We start from the raw sequence: 16,986 nt of genomic DNA, 5'->3' as shown, positions 1-16,986 counted from the left end.
TGTTAGCCCTGTGCCGATTTCAATGGATGTGCGCAGGAGCTTCTGTGTTTCGTTAGTGTGTAATGCTGATACTCCTACAGGGCAGCTGAGGCCACGACACAGCGCCTTTGCCAGGCAAGATGTGTTTGTACTGCTGCCTCGTCATTGGTGTAAAGTAAAATAGTCAGGTTGCTGAATGAATTGTAACTTATAGAGTAACACAAGAAGATGGCAAAGTTTCTGATGGAGGTGCACAACAAGAAGTGTTTGTCTCTTTCCAAGTGTCCATTGAACATTTAGATATTACACAACAATACAACATAGCATCTTTGATCAGGAATTTAGTTTGAAACATTTTGTTGTGTAAATTGTTAGTGGATTGGCTTACCTACACCTCAGATTTTCACATCAGGCCTGCAGCTGATGCTGATTTTCATTCAATAAGTAGTGTGTCACAGAAAGAAAGCTGGCAAAGCCAAAGGTTTGAACTGTTTGAGGCAAGGCTCCAAGATTGCTGTTAGTCTGTCAGTCCAGAGTGAAACATTTTAACAACTGTTGAGGTATTATTATGTCCTACTCTGACGTTTCATTTGACATTCAGCCTTTTTTTTTTACTATTTACCTGCAAAACTAATCACATCCTCATCAGCCTGTTCTTGGTGTTTAATGCTACTAAGCTAATATTATCATAAAAACTGCAAGGGGGGACTCAGTTTATCTGCTCAGACGAGCACCAATAGCAGGTGCAAGCACATTTCGCAATGCACAATTTTTGTGTTACTCTATATACGCTATATATCCCAGATTTTTAGCTCAAAATATTCCAAAAACGTTCACAAGATACTTAAATAAAAGGTCAAGGTGTGGAAATTGCTGCTCTTACCATGTCAAACCCCTGAAGGATTGTGAGTATTAACATACAAACATATAGTGCTCACAAAATACATTTGCACTTTTTCTTGATAACAGTGATGCAAAAGGTGGTGTGTTTGTACAACCAGTGTTTGGGGGAGTGTTCAGTATTTATGTGATGTGATAGCCTGGTAAAATTGAGGCCTCACTTCTGGATTTTCTTCAGCTTTTGCTTCAGAGACTTAAAAGTGTGGGAAATGGCTATGAAAAGTCCTCCCTCACGCAGGGAGGGTATACTGCAGTGCAGAACACTCATTTCAAGAGCATACTTACATGTTGGTTTCTCTGCATTAGTCGAGCTGTGACAAGCCTATTACCTCATACTCATACAAATGATTCACACTCAACACTTTATATAAGTGCAGGATTGGACATGAAGTTGAATATCTGTGATATTCCTGAACAGTAAATCATGTCTTTTAAAATAATTGACTTAAATCGTCTCCAAGAAACAATCATTTAAAAAAAAAAAAAAAAAACATGCACTAACAAATTGAGTAATACCTCTCCTTTCTTGTTCACAGGCTTCTAATACTGTGAGTGTCAGCTCAAATGCAGAGAGACTCATGTTTGTGACAAAAACCCCCAAGCAAGATTTACCATCAGGATCACAAGCGTTGATTAAGTGGGCAGAAAGGCACGGCTACAGCCCAGTCACATCATACACCAGTACTCCTGTGGCTAACCACTTCAACATCCGGCTCAGAGAACCAGGTAAATGCAAGAATTTTCACCCACATTTACATGGTACTTTAGCAGTAATGGTGTGTTCACTTCAATAATGACTAAAACAAATTTAATTTAAAATAGAAAATCTTAGACCCTGCATTTTAGCAGCTGCCGTTATTTTGTTTGTGATTAATATTGCAGATTTCATGAGCATGAAATTGAGAAATGGTTTTATAGTTGTGGTTCTGTGTAATTTCCCTGCCTGTAAAATCAGCCTCATGAGGCTATAAACGTGTGGCTTCCAGATGTGGTGGATCCTCCGGAAAGCATGTTGCCCCCAAAGCTCCCTATCCTGCATGACTCCAGCCCTCATTCAGCAGCAGGTACTGCTCTACGCCGCTCAGATCGGCCCTTCCTCTTCCCTCCTCTTTCCTACCCATGGAAGAATGAAGAGCCCGAGGAGCAGCAGGGCGTTCTCAGTGTTGGCCTCAGTGTGCATTGTGAGGACACAAGGATGGTAGTCAGCATCGAAAAAGAGAGCCTGCAAGTGAGTGGACAGCATGTTATCGATAACAGATGCTGGCTAGAAGCAGTTCAAACTATGATTATTTTATGATTCCAAATTAAATGCTATTACAAAGTCCAAATATTAACAAAAGGAATTTAATTCAGATTAGAGGCTGGACATTAATGGTCCTGTCATGCAACTTAATGTGATAAATTTTGACAAGAAGACTGGAAAACAACAAACGCAGGGTACACCTAAAGGTAATTCCAGTGTCTGCAATTTAAAATGTGAATATAAAGCTCCATATTCAGAGGATGTTATTATCTGAAAAAGTATTAAATGAGTGCAGGCATCTGTAATGATTGTTGCATAGATAGTGAATGAATGTTGAATAAATATTACTGCCATTGTACTGTTTTTACCAGTGCCCCTTTTATAGATAGGCTGACATTGAATTGAGTAGGACTGTTCCCAACATTTGGCATCTGTACAGAGGGACAGCTCAGTCAGCCCACATCACAGAATGGAAACTGGCATAGACTCTAATTAGGAGAAGCTGACGCTGGAACTAGACCACCTTGTGGGATTTGTTTATTCCTGGGAACTTGAAACTTCACATAACCACTTCTTTTTTCTTTACACAATTCTGTGAAAATAAGTTAATAAAGGAAACCTTTTTTAATCTTGTTCCAATGTTGCCATTTTAAATGTTTCCTCAGGCGAATGGGTTTATTCATGCCAACCTCACACTCCAAGACCCAGAGTGCAAAGCAACTGTCAATGCCACCCACTACACTCTGGAAACTCCTCTGACTGGATGTCAGACCTCTGTATATCCCATGCAGGGTAGCCCTATGGCCCTGCACATCAACTCTGTGAGTATAAGAGCTTACATTGTAGTTAGTAAAATAGATATGCATTCAAAGAATGCATTTTTAAACTTAAATTTTAGCTTCACAGCTGACAAGACAACAACCACATAGTCCAGGATTTCGGCAAATATAATGCCATGACATAATTTGAGGGCTTATATGTACATGGGCTAAGACCATGTAGTACATGGCTATTTTTTATTTTTTATTTTGTGGAAGCATGAAAAAAATGTATGAGCATGTAAATGAGTGTTAAGTAAAAAGTGAATAGTTTGCCAAGTATTGGCAAACAGGTTTTATGAGATTTATCAACCATATCCTCAGTTATTTTCATTAATAAGAAATCCATTCATTCTGTTTTTTTGTGAACAAGGATGACTCACTTCCTACCTGACCTTGTGAAATCTTTCATGTGGAAAATTCAGAACGACACATAGTCACTCTAACGCAGATTGGAACTGAGGGCTCATGTCCAAGGCCATCCTTTGTGTGTTGTGTTGTGCTTGGATGCAGAGATATCCTCTAATCAAAGAGACACATTTTTATTTTCTAGGTCTCCACATTTCAAAGATATTCAAACAACACACATTTTCCTTTCACTCCTAAATTTATGTGACTCAGGTTTGGTGCCTAACAGACTACTCTGTTGATTGCAGGTCTTAATAAGTCATGCTGAGACGAAGGATGGGATCGGTGGGCCAGTGGATGATGAAAATGTGGAATCCGGAGACATCTTGTCACTGAAAGAAGGGCCATTAGAGAGAACGTTTGCTGAGCACCAGTCTACCATAGTGGTAAGACAGTGGACCTAAATGTGGTTTTTGCATGAGAGCTGGACTTTATGACAGGGTGAATGTTGACCATTGACCACTGATGATCTACATCTTTACTTAAATCACTCACAGTTGGTAGAAACTGTTTCCAAGAGTCCCTTGGTGCTAGCAAAAACTCATCTGGCTCCTGAAATCCCACCATCTTTCCATTATGTCTGTTTTATAAACTTGACCTGAAATTTTCCATTTTGAAATTTCCCCATTTTCTTTTCTCTCCTGACTTATTTTTCCTTTGTCTTGTCTATTCCCTTCTCCCACTTACTGATCTTGTTTATACAGTATCTCTTAGGTTCCTTCCCTATATTCTGCTCTGTCTTAATGTGATCAAACACTAAGACACAGTCATGAAGGCTGAGGATGCTTAGCAATGGAATCTGATGTCAGATCCCTGCTGATATTTGTCTTGGCTTTCTCTTATTCCTCTCCTAGTTCAATTGCACATACAGAAAGAACCAGGAAACCTCAGAAACACTTCCCAGGATTGTACCAGGACCAGCCAGGCAACCTCTCAACAACATGACGTTCAATATGGAGCTGTACAATACCCCATCGCCCAACGGCCCCTCACGCCAGGCCTTCTATACTGTTTCACAAAATCAGCAAGTCTTTGTTAAGGTGCACTTTTCTAATATATTAATTATTGTTTCAGTGTCATGAGTGGTTTACAGATTAATGCAGTGTTGTCTTATGCAAGTTGTGTTTTTGTCTCTAAATTGAGACTTTCAAAAAGCAGAGAAAACTAAGCAGTGTGTACTTTGTCTGGGACTTCAGCTTTCCTGCTTTGATCTCTTAGTGTGGCATTTGCAAGGTCAATTTGTATTTGGTCTGGTTGGGGCTAAAAAGCTAACACTAACTTACACCCCTTGCATTCATCGTATCTCCCTTGTATGTGTCTGTCTGGCTCAAATCCTCATTTCGCAACAGTAATTATAGAGACCATGTAAGAGATTGCAAAGACTGAGAGGTCCTTTTGAGAGGATGATTTATGATGATATCAGCAGGAGATGCTTAGATGACAGTGTGGATGAAGAGCCAGCAGGTTACAAAGGCTTTTTTGTGTAAGAGGCTTTGGCGTAAGATTCTCCTCAGAATTCACACTGTGCTGAGACCTGACCTGAGGCTATGACCAAGAAGCACAGATGTGCACTTTAATGCTCATAGAGAGGCTTTTTGTTCCCAACATACCACTAACCAGTTGAGCATTTCTGATACATTGATACATCTGATACATCTGACACATAAGTATATGTGCAATCAAGCCTAAGTTGTGTTTACATTATAGCTCTTAATCTGTGTAATTTAAATATTTTTATGCATCCATCTATTTTTCACCCTGGCCAAGACCATTCTCATGAGGATAACACTGACAGTCCAGAAGGAAAAGGAGGAAGGAGGAGGAATAATAAAATTCAAGGGACTGAGTTGTGGTCTTGTGGTTGGAAAGATCTTACCACAATCTTAACTGGGACCGAAATACTACTGGACTAAATTCGTTTGAATTTCTGTCTCATGGCAGTATCAAGGAGGTGGTCCTTGCTGTGGTTTCTAGAAACTCATAGTGGCAGCCAGGTTTTGACAAATGAATTAGTGAGCCAGTAACAGTATGACATATTCAGCTGATAGCTGAAGCAAACTGCAAATTAAAAAAAGTCTTATTTTGCCCACCTAGGTGTATAGCAGTGTTACCACCCATGTTTAGTTGTGTGTGTAGTTTTTGTTTCCACCAGCTACTAGGAACAAATGATGGGTCACAATACAGCACAATACAGATTTTTATTAGTTTGCTTATTTTGTCAGCTTTTTTCTGACAACTCTGCTCCTGTAATCAGCCGTAATGAGAGTGGTGAAACTGAAAATCATGTTTCAGTTGGGACTAAATCTGAAAACAATGAAAAAAGAGATGCGTAAAATCGTTTTTTTTTTTTTTGTTTTTTTTTGGCTGCAGGGAACTGGGTTGGTCACTATGAGCAAGAACTTATTGTTTGCATAAAAATATTGACACTGGAAATGATTTGCTTTCCTGCTGAGTTAAAAGAAGGTATAGATCCCACTCTCCTGCTGGAGGAGATAGTTAGCGTTGCATAATGACATGAAGAAGGCAGGGGTAATCACCTATCCAAAGGAGAAAAAAAAATGTTACCCTCTCGTTTCATGGTCGCTCCTTATAGTTGCACATTAATTAGATAGAATACCATTTGGGTATCCAGCATGGACTTCAGCAGACAGCTCTGATTACTTCCACTGATACTAACCTTACACTGATACTGTGGCAGTTTGCCAGCTACTGTCCATCAAGGAGCACAAAGACCCCTTTTTCTGCCTTTAATTAAAAAGACCTAATAATTATACATTGAAAACACGATGACTAAATGTAATTTTATTGGACTTTAATCTGTGAAAAAAACCTGACTGTAAAATCGAGATGTGTTTTATTTTCTTGGCCAGGAGTGGCTTCCTAGAGTGTTGTTGGACGAGCTGGTTTCTTCTGCCTCAATGTTTTTATGTGGCGCAGGGTCTCCTCAGAGATTTAAAAAGTATTCAAAGTTGATAAATCAATTATGAGAAAGTTAAGGCCCCTAAAAAATATTAAAAAGTCTTAATCGTGATTTTGTGAGGTATTAAATTTGGTTGGTATTGAAGCTTTGTCAAAAGAAGTGAACTGCAAAGAACATGCCTGAATTTATGTTATTTTATTTTCCTCCCCACAACTATATAAAAGCATCAATGTGCAGCTTACTTGGCCGCGTACTGTACAGGTGATGTTGCACATTATCCTACAACAGTGATTTTAGCGATGAGATACATAAACATAAAGGTAACACAGAAGTCAGATGATATAACAATGACTTAAGGTTTATTGTACAGACTGTAGAAACAACAGTAGCAGCATAGACGCTGTCAAGACCCATATCAACGGTATGAAAAGAACTGAGACACATGTTGTCATGAGTTTGAGTATTTATTTGATTCACCAAGTTGTTTCACCAAGTTTTCCTTGTGGATATTTGAAAATCAGAGTGTTGCTTGCCGTGACTTAATATATATAACCTTTGGTTTAATTTATTCCTTTGAGCTCTGTTGCCTTCCAGCTTATGAGTTTTCTTGTTGGTTGTGTGCTATAGATTTAATTGCAATCTACAATTGTTTAGTAAATTAAAGGTGAGTTACTGATTACAGCTTGAGGTGATGATGAGGCCTTTGAAATATCTTGAGAAGGTCTTTAAATAGTCTTAAAGTATTGAAATTGATTTCAGGATTCTTGCATATAACCTGCTAGCTGGGCTTGCTATCTTGTAGTTCATATTACAGAGATATGTGTGAGTATTATGATTCCAGTTGCATTAATAGGTTAGTCTTGACAAAATAACAAATAATCCATGTGTTTGAAAAATAAATGTTTTTTTCTCTCTGACTTTCTTCAGATCACATCGAACGCTGCAGATCTGGATTTGGGGTTCACCATCATATCGTGCTTCATTTCTCCTAACTCAAACGCCAATGTGGCCTCAAACTACACTCTCATTGAGACAGTCTGCCCCACAGATGACTCCGTCAGCATCGATCCTCAGAGGATCTTCCCCGTACCTCACACGCAAACAGTTACGAAAGGCTTCAGCTTCACCTTCAACTCAAAGTTTAACATGTCGCTACTTTTCCTGCACTGTGAGATGTCTCTGTGCTCCAAGAGATCCCAGAACAACCAAAGACTTCCACCGGTATGAAGTGCTATCTTTTCCAAATGACTTTTAGCCTTTTGCATGTTTCATGATTTTACTGTATAAGCCAACTAAGTTGTGAAAGAAATATATAGCATTAACAGAGTTTGTTTGAGAAGAAGTCAGTGTTGTAGCAAAGCACCTTTACTCTGGCTGAGTAGCATGCAGTCTGCACCCAAACCTAGGAAGGAAACATGGGTCGGTGCAAGGTTTGCCAAGTATCAAGCTGCAGAACAAAATAAACATCTGACTTAGCCATCATTTTCTTTTTCCACTTACTGTGGTATCTGTCCAACTCATACAGACTCTTGTGAGTGCTTTCATCCATTTTTTGACCTTTTTTCACCTGAAGAATATTGTGATGGAGTGGTCGCCTGAGGCCAAATAGTGATTGTGAAGCCAATATTTATGCACTGATAATGATCAGAATCAAGTAATGAGATAGTTATTTGTTTGATTTCCAATTTGATATTTTGGTTAAATACATATAAATAATTTACTTGAAGATGTCAATTTAGCTTTTACGTAAACCCTTTTTGGCCAGAAATTGTTGGGAAAATTGTTTTTAAAAAGTGACAGGTTTATTCTCTGTTGGATTTCCTCATTTTAAATGTAATACTGTATAAAATCCTAATTGTCTTGTTTTCTCAAACTTTGTCCACACAGTGCTTACAGCGCAGTGAGTCATGTGATTCTCTTAATGCAGACGACATCGTCAAAATGATGATGAGCAGCAAGACATCTACGAAGCCACTGGTTGTGGTGGATGACTTGGATCATCCAGACATTACAGGTCAGTGAAAGGGAAGATAACACATTTTACACCCACTTACAAGTTCTTCCATGAGCTTTGTTTTGAGAATTGATTTCTATAGTATAGTATAATAGTATATAGTATATAATAGTCTATAAGTATAAGCATGGAGAGTGTAAAGAGAAACAACGTGGAGTAAAGAAAGAAGCTGGTCGGAGGACGAAGGAGTAAGGGAAAGCTCAGTCTGATGCTTGGAGATTACAGCAAACCACAAAACACTGCACATCACTTCCACACATCTGTTCATCATTAAGTGTGGTGTGTGTGCTGTGTGTGTGCATGCACGTTTGTTTTGTGTGTACTCGTGTCTGTTGACATTGCGTGCGTGTGCGTGTGCACATATTAGCATGTGGTTGCCGGCAGTAAAGGGGAGTGTGCTGGTGCTGAGGCCCAGCTCAGTTGCTCTGGACCAGTCCACACTGTGCAAGAGGTGGAAAAAGGAGAGTCATGCAGTATTGAGCTCCAGTTGTTTTCACTTAGGACCACTGTGGCCTCCACTTTCCACTAGAGAAAGGGAAGGAGGGGAGGGAGGTGTGTGTTTGTGTGTGTATGAGGGGAGTGGTGATCACTGGGGTTGTGAGTGTGCTCAGGGAAAGGAGAAGCCTGCCGGGAAAGCCTGAGTTCAGCATCAGATTTTTCCAATTATGACCTAAACCAAAATGGAGTGATATCATGAGCGTTCAATCTCAAACGAGCTTCCCCTCTGAGCAATCACACCAGCAGGAGGCATGTGGTCAGCTTGAGTCAACTTTATGGACTGATGTCATTTTAATCAGCCTTATCTCGAGTCTGAATGACATATATCAACATAACCAATTCCAGGTTATTGCAGAATAATTATTCCATCTGTGTGTTGGGATATATGTCATTTAACAAATACTGGGGGCTCCAGGACATGAGGGACGTAGCATATTTAGCTTTTTTTCTTCTAATCTATGACCATTACGCAAGGAGGCAGAAGTCATTGATGTGATAGAAGATGGTACAAAGATGCTGTCAGTTAGAGATTTGTAGTCATGAGTAAATGAGGCAACAGGATGTGCGGGCCAGACAACTGTTCCATTGCAACAGATTTAATTTCCATGAAGAAGATTAAGTAAACAAAGATATGCAATAACCATAGTGGAGGGGAGGGGGAAGGGGGTTTCAAAGTGTCTTTAAAACAAAGGCAACACTTATGCTTGGATGGCAAACAAAACAAGCAGCCTCTTCAAGTGCCAAAGTTCTGCCCTGGACAGTATCCCAAAGAGCTGAACTTGATCTACAAATCAAAGAGGACCACTTGTGGCCAACTAGGTGCATGGAAAAACATAACAGCCTCAAAGGTCTGCCATCAAAGGTAGATTTACTGCTTCACAACGTTAATAAATTTCCTCCCTCTTGTATCTAAATCTGGTAATGTTCAGGAAAAGTTGAACAGTATCTTTTATTTGAGAGCTTGGCAGTGCAGAATGTTAGACCAGTACACTCAGTGTCACTTTAATTTCAGTCTGCAGAGGGTGAAGGAGAAAGAGAAGCTTTAATATCAGGCTTCTTCTATTGAAACAGGTGGGCAGGCTGAAACTAGTGTTTGAAACATATTGTGTAAGTAAATGTGACCCCTGACCCTTCGTATTCCTTATCTTACCAAGTAGCTTGTTACTGTTATAAATATCTGTGATGATACACCACCTCAAAAGATTTTGTCCGTAGGAGCTGCTGTTTTCTTTGGCTCCATAATACTGAGGTTACTTTATCATTAAAATTCTCATATTAATCACAACATCTCTTTAACCTCAAATAAAAAGATGTTTATGATGTTGTTAAAAGATGTTGCACAAGTTAATATTCATGCCTCAGTAAACCGTGGCAGTAATTGGTTATACATATATAAATGTGGTGATATATTTAGATATTGTTGCCCTCTTCCATTCCCTTTTCATCTGTCGTACAGTTTATGGCACTCATGGCCTCGTGCAGCTTGATTGCACTAACAAGCTTTGAGCTTGTTCAGCTGTAGTTTGTTTTATAAAGCATGACGAATCAGTGTCTTGCGGAGGGTACATCAGTTATTTCTACTCCTCATGATGATACAGTATGTCGAACTTTAACAAAGCCCAAGTCATTACTCTGGGGGGCTGCATTCCTCATAGCAAGCCAACTTACATAAACAAATGACATTCAAGCAGATAACACTGCTGTTCCAACTTTGGAAACAGCTTAAATGCTGCAAATACACGTCATTAAAGTCATCAGTTTAGCCTCTGGAGTTCTGTTAAAGTAGGGTCCGTAAGTCAAGACCTGACAGCTTTATGGAGATATTTAAGTATTATTTGAAAAGCTTCGATAGATTTTCAGCTTGATAAACATGGATGTTCTTCACCTAGTGTCCTAACTTCTGTGTACCTTTTCTCTTTCTTGCGCGTTATTGGGGTGGAATCATGACTAGCCACTCTGGAGCAGAGAGATTGGGGAGGGTGGCAGATAGGACGTCCTCTGGCTATTGTCCCTTCTGAAATTAAAGTCTTCTCTGATGACCTGTCATCAACCATTATGCAAGATGAAAACTCAGAGGTGTTCTTTCCAAGAATAGCACCCATTGTACAGAGATCTTGGAAATATACCAGGCCTGGCTGTTTAGCTCACTCGTACATAAGCGTCTTTGTATTGTTTAAGACATCAGTGCAGCTAATTTCACTTTTGAAACCATTCCAGATGGCTTGAAATAAACGGGTAAGCAGAAGCAGCTGGTGTCAGTAAGTTCTTCATTTAGGAGGCAATGGCAGTTTTTTGGTTTTTAACACTGTCCTGTACTAATTTGCATGGAGAACTGAACACGCAAAAGTATTCGTTAACAGCAATCAACTGAGTAACTCATGTATTGTATTATTTATTTTATTAAAAAAATGTAAATGTAAATGTAAATTCAGCACGCTCAACATACTTTTTTTTTTAACTTTACAGTTATTCCTGGGCCAACCGATGAAAAAACGCCTCCTAACAGTAAGTTGTCTTCATGTCATATTGTGTTCTCTCTTTGCATTTTACTCTTCTCATTTCTTCAACTTTTTCCTCCTCCTCTTCTCCCTACTTCTGTAATGTGAATGTTCAGTACTTGATAAATAAACACAAGACTACCTTTCAGTGAGCTCACAGCAGCCATGACATGCGTTGGCATTTTGACATCCTAATGGGAGCTTGGTGACTAAATTTGGTAGCAGTTTTGAGATTATCAGCTCAAGTAAGGCAGAGACCATACTACTTGCTGAAGTCACATTAATTAAAACTGTAAAAAGTGGAAGAAATTTTCTTTTTAATATTTTCTGCTATTTCTCTGCTGTTAGCTTTTTAATAAACCGAACCTCATTAATTCATAGTTTATCTATATATTTTACACAATATCTCAGTGTCATTCTTGGCTTTATAATGTTTGATTTTAGCAGCTTTGGTATCTAAAGGTTTTAAAAATGTTAAAGTTTTCCTCCGAACATATATGAATTGCTGGTTGTTTGTTTGTTTGTTTTTTTTTTCCCCCAGACACTCTGTATGTGCTTGACACGCCGACAGTGGTGGGAATCGCCTTTGCAGCCTTTGTGATTGGGGCTCTGTTGACTGGAGCCCTGTGGTTTATCTACACTCACACAGGTAGGTCCTTCACCTGCTGCTCCAGGATCCCAGCTCACCTAACTTCATACATTAATTAAAAGATAAAATCCAAAGGAATGTTCGAGCAATCCCAGTGCCAGAAATGTGCCACTGGGATTGCCAAACATCCTGCTGCTGACAGAGGCCAGTTCACAATAACATATTGACTCCTCTACTGCAAATATATCCTGTTGGTCTGCAGCAAGAGCTGCTCTTCTCTTTCCTGCCTTTGAATGTTTTGGGGCTGCGGGCTGGTCAGTGAATATTCTCAGTACAATGGCTGGAGACGAGTTGGAAATTCCCCTTGTTGGGTGTAGCGGGCGCTCAGAGGAAAAGACACACAATCTGTCCATTAGATGCCAAGACTTTCCCCATCATCCCCAGCCTGCCGACCGCAACTGACCCCTGAGAGGAAGTGCGCACCCGGCAACCCACTGTGTTAACTGTTGCATAGCACTGCCCTGTTCTTGTTGGTCTTAGTGTTGATGATTTTTGATGCTCTATGCCACTGACCTATTGCTCCATGACTGACATGTCATCTGTAAGTGTCTTTCATGAGCGCTGTCAGGATGTTTGAGCTCAGAAGTTGAGTCTCTCAGAAATTACAAAAATGTAAGTGTTTACATTAAGTTTACAGTTTGGAGGGAGGTCAGCGAATGACAGTGTTGGATAGTTGGAGTGATAAATTCCTTCCCTGACAGCACTGAGGTTAGAAGCGATAAGGATACTTTCAAAACTGTCGCATTATCACAAACTAGTAGAAACTCAGTCATACTCAGTCACACTGAAAATTGTCCATTGAACATCATTTAGCAGGAAATAACAGCTGTCAGATTTTAGTACCCTTATCTGTATCATAATATTGCCATTGGCTCCTCTTTAGAGAGTCACTTTATCTGGGAATTATGGGTTTCTTGCAGTCACTAGTGGTTCATTTTTTAAATTTGATGTCAAAAATATATGTGTGAGGGTAATAGTTAAAAAAAATGTAACACAGCCAAGACATTGTCTTTCCTGTCTTTTTTTTTTTTTAATAAACCTTATTGTAGGGTAACTCCAAATAGGCCTGTTTAGCTGTCTTGGCTGAAATCACCTTATATGGCCACACTGGCTGTTCCACATTAACCCCAAGAATGTAGAAACCCCCAAAACAACCACCAAAAATATCAGTTCAGAGTATATTTTAAATCAGTGTACAGAGTGATGAAACAAGAAAACACATCTGGGTTTATCCCCTGAGGGTCTGCAGACAGTGTTCTGGCCTCTTCAGGAACACTTTTCACCTATTTAACTCATTGGAAGTACATTTGGAATTTCTTTAACCATTACACATGAATTCCTTATAAGGCTTAAGAGTTTTAAGAAAACAGCCTTCAGCACTTTTATTTTTTTATGTTGTGCTCATTATCTTGGCACATACAATAGGTTTTTATTCTGCCAGGGCTCTTTTTACTTCAGCCAAGAGATCTACTTTCCTTCTGTGCTCAGTGTGTGAAATACCATACAAATGAAAATTACAAACCCATTGTGAAAACAGGCTTCATCAACTTTAGCATTTTAGCTTAAGTATCACGTACAAAACAGCTAAGTTGGCTTTTTTCTCTGCAGTATAATCTTCTAAATGCTCACTTTGTGTGAATATCTGCAGCCATTGTTCATACAGATAAGACAGGTCAGTGTTGGCACTTTTCCCTGAGTGTCTTCATCTTTTCATCAGTCCATCATACTTAAGGAAATCATTGGTCCACAGAAACTACTGTATCTCTCCTCTCCCTAAAAGACCAGGAGAAGCTCATCCATCTGTTCAACTCCAGAAGACTCGATTGCTGTAATGGTCTTCTGTCCGGACTCCCCAAAAGGAGTTTTAAACAGCTGCAGCTCATCCAGAATGTGCTGCTGACGTTTTAACCAGAACAAAGAGATCAGAGCACATTATACCAGTTTTAAATCGCTACACTGGCCACAGAAAATATTCTACAATCCTGCTAGTAGTTTTCTAATCACAGAATATTTTGGGACCAGAATAAATCTTTGACATGGTTAGAGAATATAAACCTAGCAGGACTCTTAGATCCATGGACTCAGGTCAGGTGGTCCAGACCAGAGTCCTGACCACACATGGAAAAGCAGCATTTAGCTTTTATGCTGCAAATAAGTGGATTAAACTGCCAGTGGAGCTAAATCACTTTGAAATCCAGGTGATAAACATTTCTTTTCTCATGTGCTCATGCATGAAACCTGCACTGTACCTTTCTAAACTTATAAAGAGCTGCATATTCTTTTAATCATTTTAATTTAATTAATTTATAATTTTATGGCTTTGACTTTGTGCATGTCACTGTTCTTACTCTCTGTATGTATATACAGTACAGTGAATTGCCTTTGCGTATGAAGTGCGCTCTATAAACAAACTTGACTAGCCTTAGAAAGTCAGCTGAGGATGAAAACACTATTAGCCTAAGGACTAAAGCATATTGTCTTGAGCCAGACATCTTATACCACAACTGGAGACAGTACGTTCACATTGTTCCTGTGACATAAAAGCAGTCTCTATCTCTATCTGGAAGGACAATATTAAACTTGGGAATTAATATTCCCTTTCACAGATGAGGTCAATAGCCTTTTTTTGTTTTGTAGAAAGGTTGATCCTGTGAGTGAGAGACTGCTGGCAGCTAAGCTGTAGTAAATACTAGCAGAACTGAGGGGCCCCAAACAGGGATGCATGATTGCCCATGGAGACATATCCTTATCTTATATGCAAACAATTGCTTATACACCCTCTATTTTTGTCTGAACAAAGCTAGTGATAGGCAAATCTGGGTTCCACTCAGTTTAATTTTAGTGTGTGCAGGCGTATGTGTGCGTGTAGGAAAGAACTGTGAAGCAACAGAGGGACAGACAGCAGGAAAACTCAGCCAAAAACTCAAATGAAACACAGACCTGGCATTATTTCTAAAGCTGGCCATTGTCAGTCAGAGATGTTTTCCTAAACAAATGTGTTCCTTTATTTAAGTGTTGGATTTTGAGAGTTTGTGCAATGACATGCTTTTTCAGACCTAGAACTACAAACCAGACAGTGGTTTTAGCCTTAGTCAAAGGCCCCCATGTTGTTTGTTCTGCTTTATCTTCTAACGCTAGACTAATTGATTCCAGATAAAAGAAATAAACTTCATGAATGTCAACCCGCCTCATTTCTTCTTTGTCTAAAATGTCATCTGTGAAAGACATTGTTACTGGTTGTTCTGAGGCTTTCTCTTGGAGCCAAGCAGTTGTAAACACTGCAGAAGACTGTACTTTAAAATGGTGAAAGCCATGAGAGATGCAGTCTAGAGGTCTTCGTAGCTTTGCACATAGGGCTGTAGCAAAGTATAAAAAGATGTATTTTAACTATAGTGGAAGGTGAATATCAAGTAGTGGCAGTCATAACAAACACTACCAGTTCAAAAGAGCTTTTTCCTCCAAAATGTAAGAAAGCAGATGAATAGTGGAGGCTCCTGGGTATTTAAGTGATATTTGTAGCTTCATCATATTCAGCTTGTCATATTCCATCCTGCCACATTTTCTAATACATTTTTCAATATCCCAATCCCTTCCCTCCCCCTCTCCACTCCCTCTCCTGCTCTACATCTAGGTGGGACACCTGGCACACAGCAGGTCCAGAAGTCTCAACCCGCCTCGGAGAACAGCAGTGCAGGCCACAGTATTGGCAGCACACAAAGCACTCCATGCTCCAGCAGCAGCACAGCGTAGCCCAGGACAAACACTGGTGGGGCACACAACTCTGCTAGGGCACAGGAAGGGCCTGATGGTCCACAGTGACTGTTTTGTTGATTTCCTTCCATGCAAGGAATTATTTGGAGCATGCAAAAGGAAGGGAAAAAAATCTGAATTTCAAGAAGAAAACACAATAGTGCCCTTAGATCTTGTGGAATTCCCTCCGTGCCCCTTCATGCATTCACCAACAAACATACTGTCTTGGTGATATTGGTGTGTAACAGTTTTACCAACTTGGTAGTCTCACCTCATATCTTGTTAAAACAAGAAAACGAAAAACCTGCAAGAAACAAATATGAGATGATACGAGGCATTACTTTCTAATCGAATGCTGCTTTTTCCTGACTACACAGCCTTTTGTTCCGCTTTTTAATGGTTTGATTTTGGCTGTTTGGAACAAGTAGGTGAAGTCAGTATCTGTAAGTCAGATGTTGACAGATTGACTGTTGCACATTACTTTCAGAATTACAAGGTGGCAAAGGAGCAAAGCAACCACTATTAATATGCCAAAGAGAGAGAGAATGGCTCTTAAAATACGCAAGACATTGTGGGTATCGAATGTATAAAGATGAGGAAACGCCAAAAAATGTGAAAGAAAAATGTGAAAGACATGGGGACAGAATTCAACATTTTGTAATGTAATTATAACGTTTCATAAAGTAGTAATGTAGTCACCAGTGCTTTCTGCACAGTAGTAGTGGTGATGCATTTCAGTCAGTGCTGGAGGTCTGATGTGGGATCCGTGTCATAGCTCCCACACAAATGTACAGGGGCATTATGGGTTGCCTTTTATTAGTGCAGTAGATAATTCAACATCATGGAAAAAACAATGACTGTCTAAGAATTAGATGAGAAGATCAGTGCCGCTCTTGTGACTGCACGTTTAGGTACAATACAGTCCAATACCCAGGAAGCCTAGGAATAGTGATAGTCCAACATTTTAAATCAAACATATATAGAATGGAAAAACAGTAAAAAAAAAAAAAAAAAAAGGAAAAAACAAACAAACAAAGAAAACAAAAATTTAGCGTTAAATAAATGTCAGCCTGTAAACTTTAGAGGTACTGCTAATTGTATTAACAGCTAGCTAGCTCGTTTACTCATGCTTTTTTATTCAAACGTTTATGTTCATAAAATACTACTAACACCAATGAAAGTCATCAATTCACACATTATTACCAACAGAATGCTAAGCTAAGCTAATAACCGCCCAAATTCAGCGTCATCCTTAACTCAAACCGTTAAGACTGGTTTTGATGTTCTTATCTTGCTCTTGGAAAGAAAG

The 16,986-nt window shown here is 39.4% G+C and overlaps 1 protein-coding gene across 1 annotated transcript in view; it reads left to right on the top strand.

Moving 5' to 3' along the window:
- The window catches only part of tgfbr3 (transforming growth factor, beta receptor III), a 56,614-nt gene extending 39,874 nt beyond the window's left edge, over positions 1 to 16,740 (top strand). Inside the window, exons 8-17 of the mRNA XM_029500349.1 lie at positions 1,416 to 1,605; positions 1,866 to 2,107; positions 2,788 to 2,943; positions 3,597 to 3,734; positions 4,203 to 4,388; positions 7,196 to 7,489; positions 8,156 to 8,282; positions 11,247 to 11,285; positions 11,820 to 11,927; positions 15,559 to 16,740. Of these exons, the coding sequence (XP_029356209.1) occupies positions 1,416 to 1,605; positions 1,866 to 2,107; positions 2,788 to 2,943; positions 3,597 to 3,734; positions 4,203 to 4,388; positions 7,196 to 7,489; positions 8,156 to 8,282; positions 11,247 to 11,285; positions 11,820 to 11,927; positions 15,559 to 15,677 (1,599 nt within the window). The 3' untranslated portion in view covers positions 15,678 to 16,740. The remainder of the gene's footprint in view (positions 1 to 1,415; positions 1,606 to 1,865; positions 2,108 to 2,787; positions 2,944 to 3,596; positions 3,735 to 4,202; positions 4,389 to 7,195; positions 7,490 to 8,155; positions 8,283 to 11,246; positions 11,286 to 11,819; positions 11,928 to 15,558) is intronic.
- The last annotated feature ends 246 nt before the right edge of the window (positions 16,741 to 16,986 follow it).

This window comes from Echeneis naucrates, chromosome 4 (genome assembly GCF_900963305.1).
Source record: "Echeneis naucrates chromosome 4, fEcheNa1.1, whole genome shotgun sequence".
NCBI lineage: Eukaryota > Metazoa > Chordata > Actinopteri > Carangiformes > Echeneidae > Echeneis > Echeneis naucrates.
Note: the sequence above shows the minus strand (reverse complement) of the source record. Positions and strands in the feature narration are given on the sequence as shown.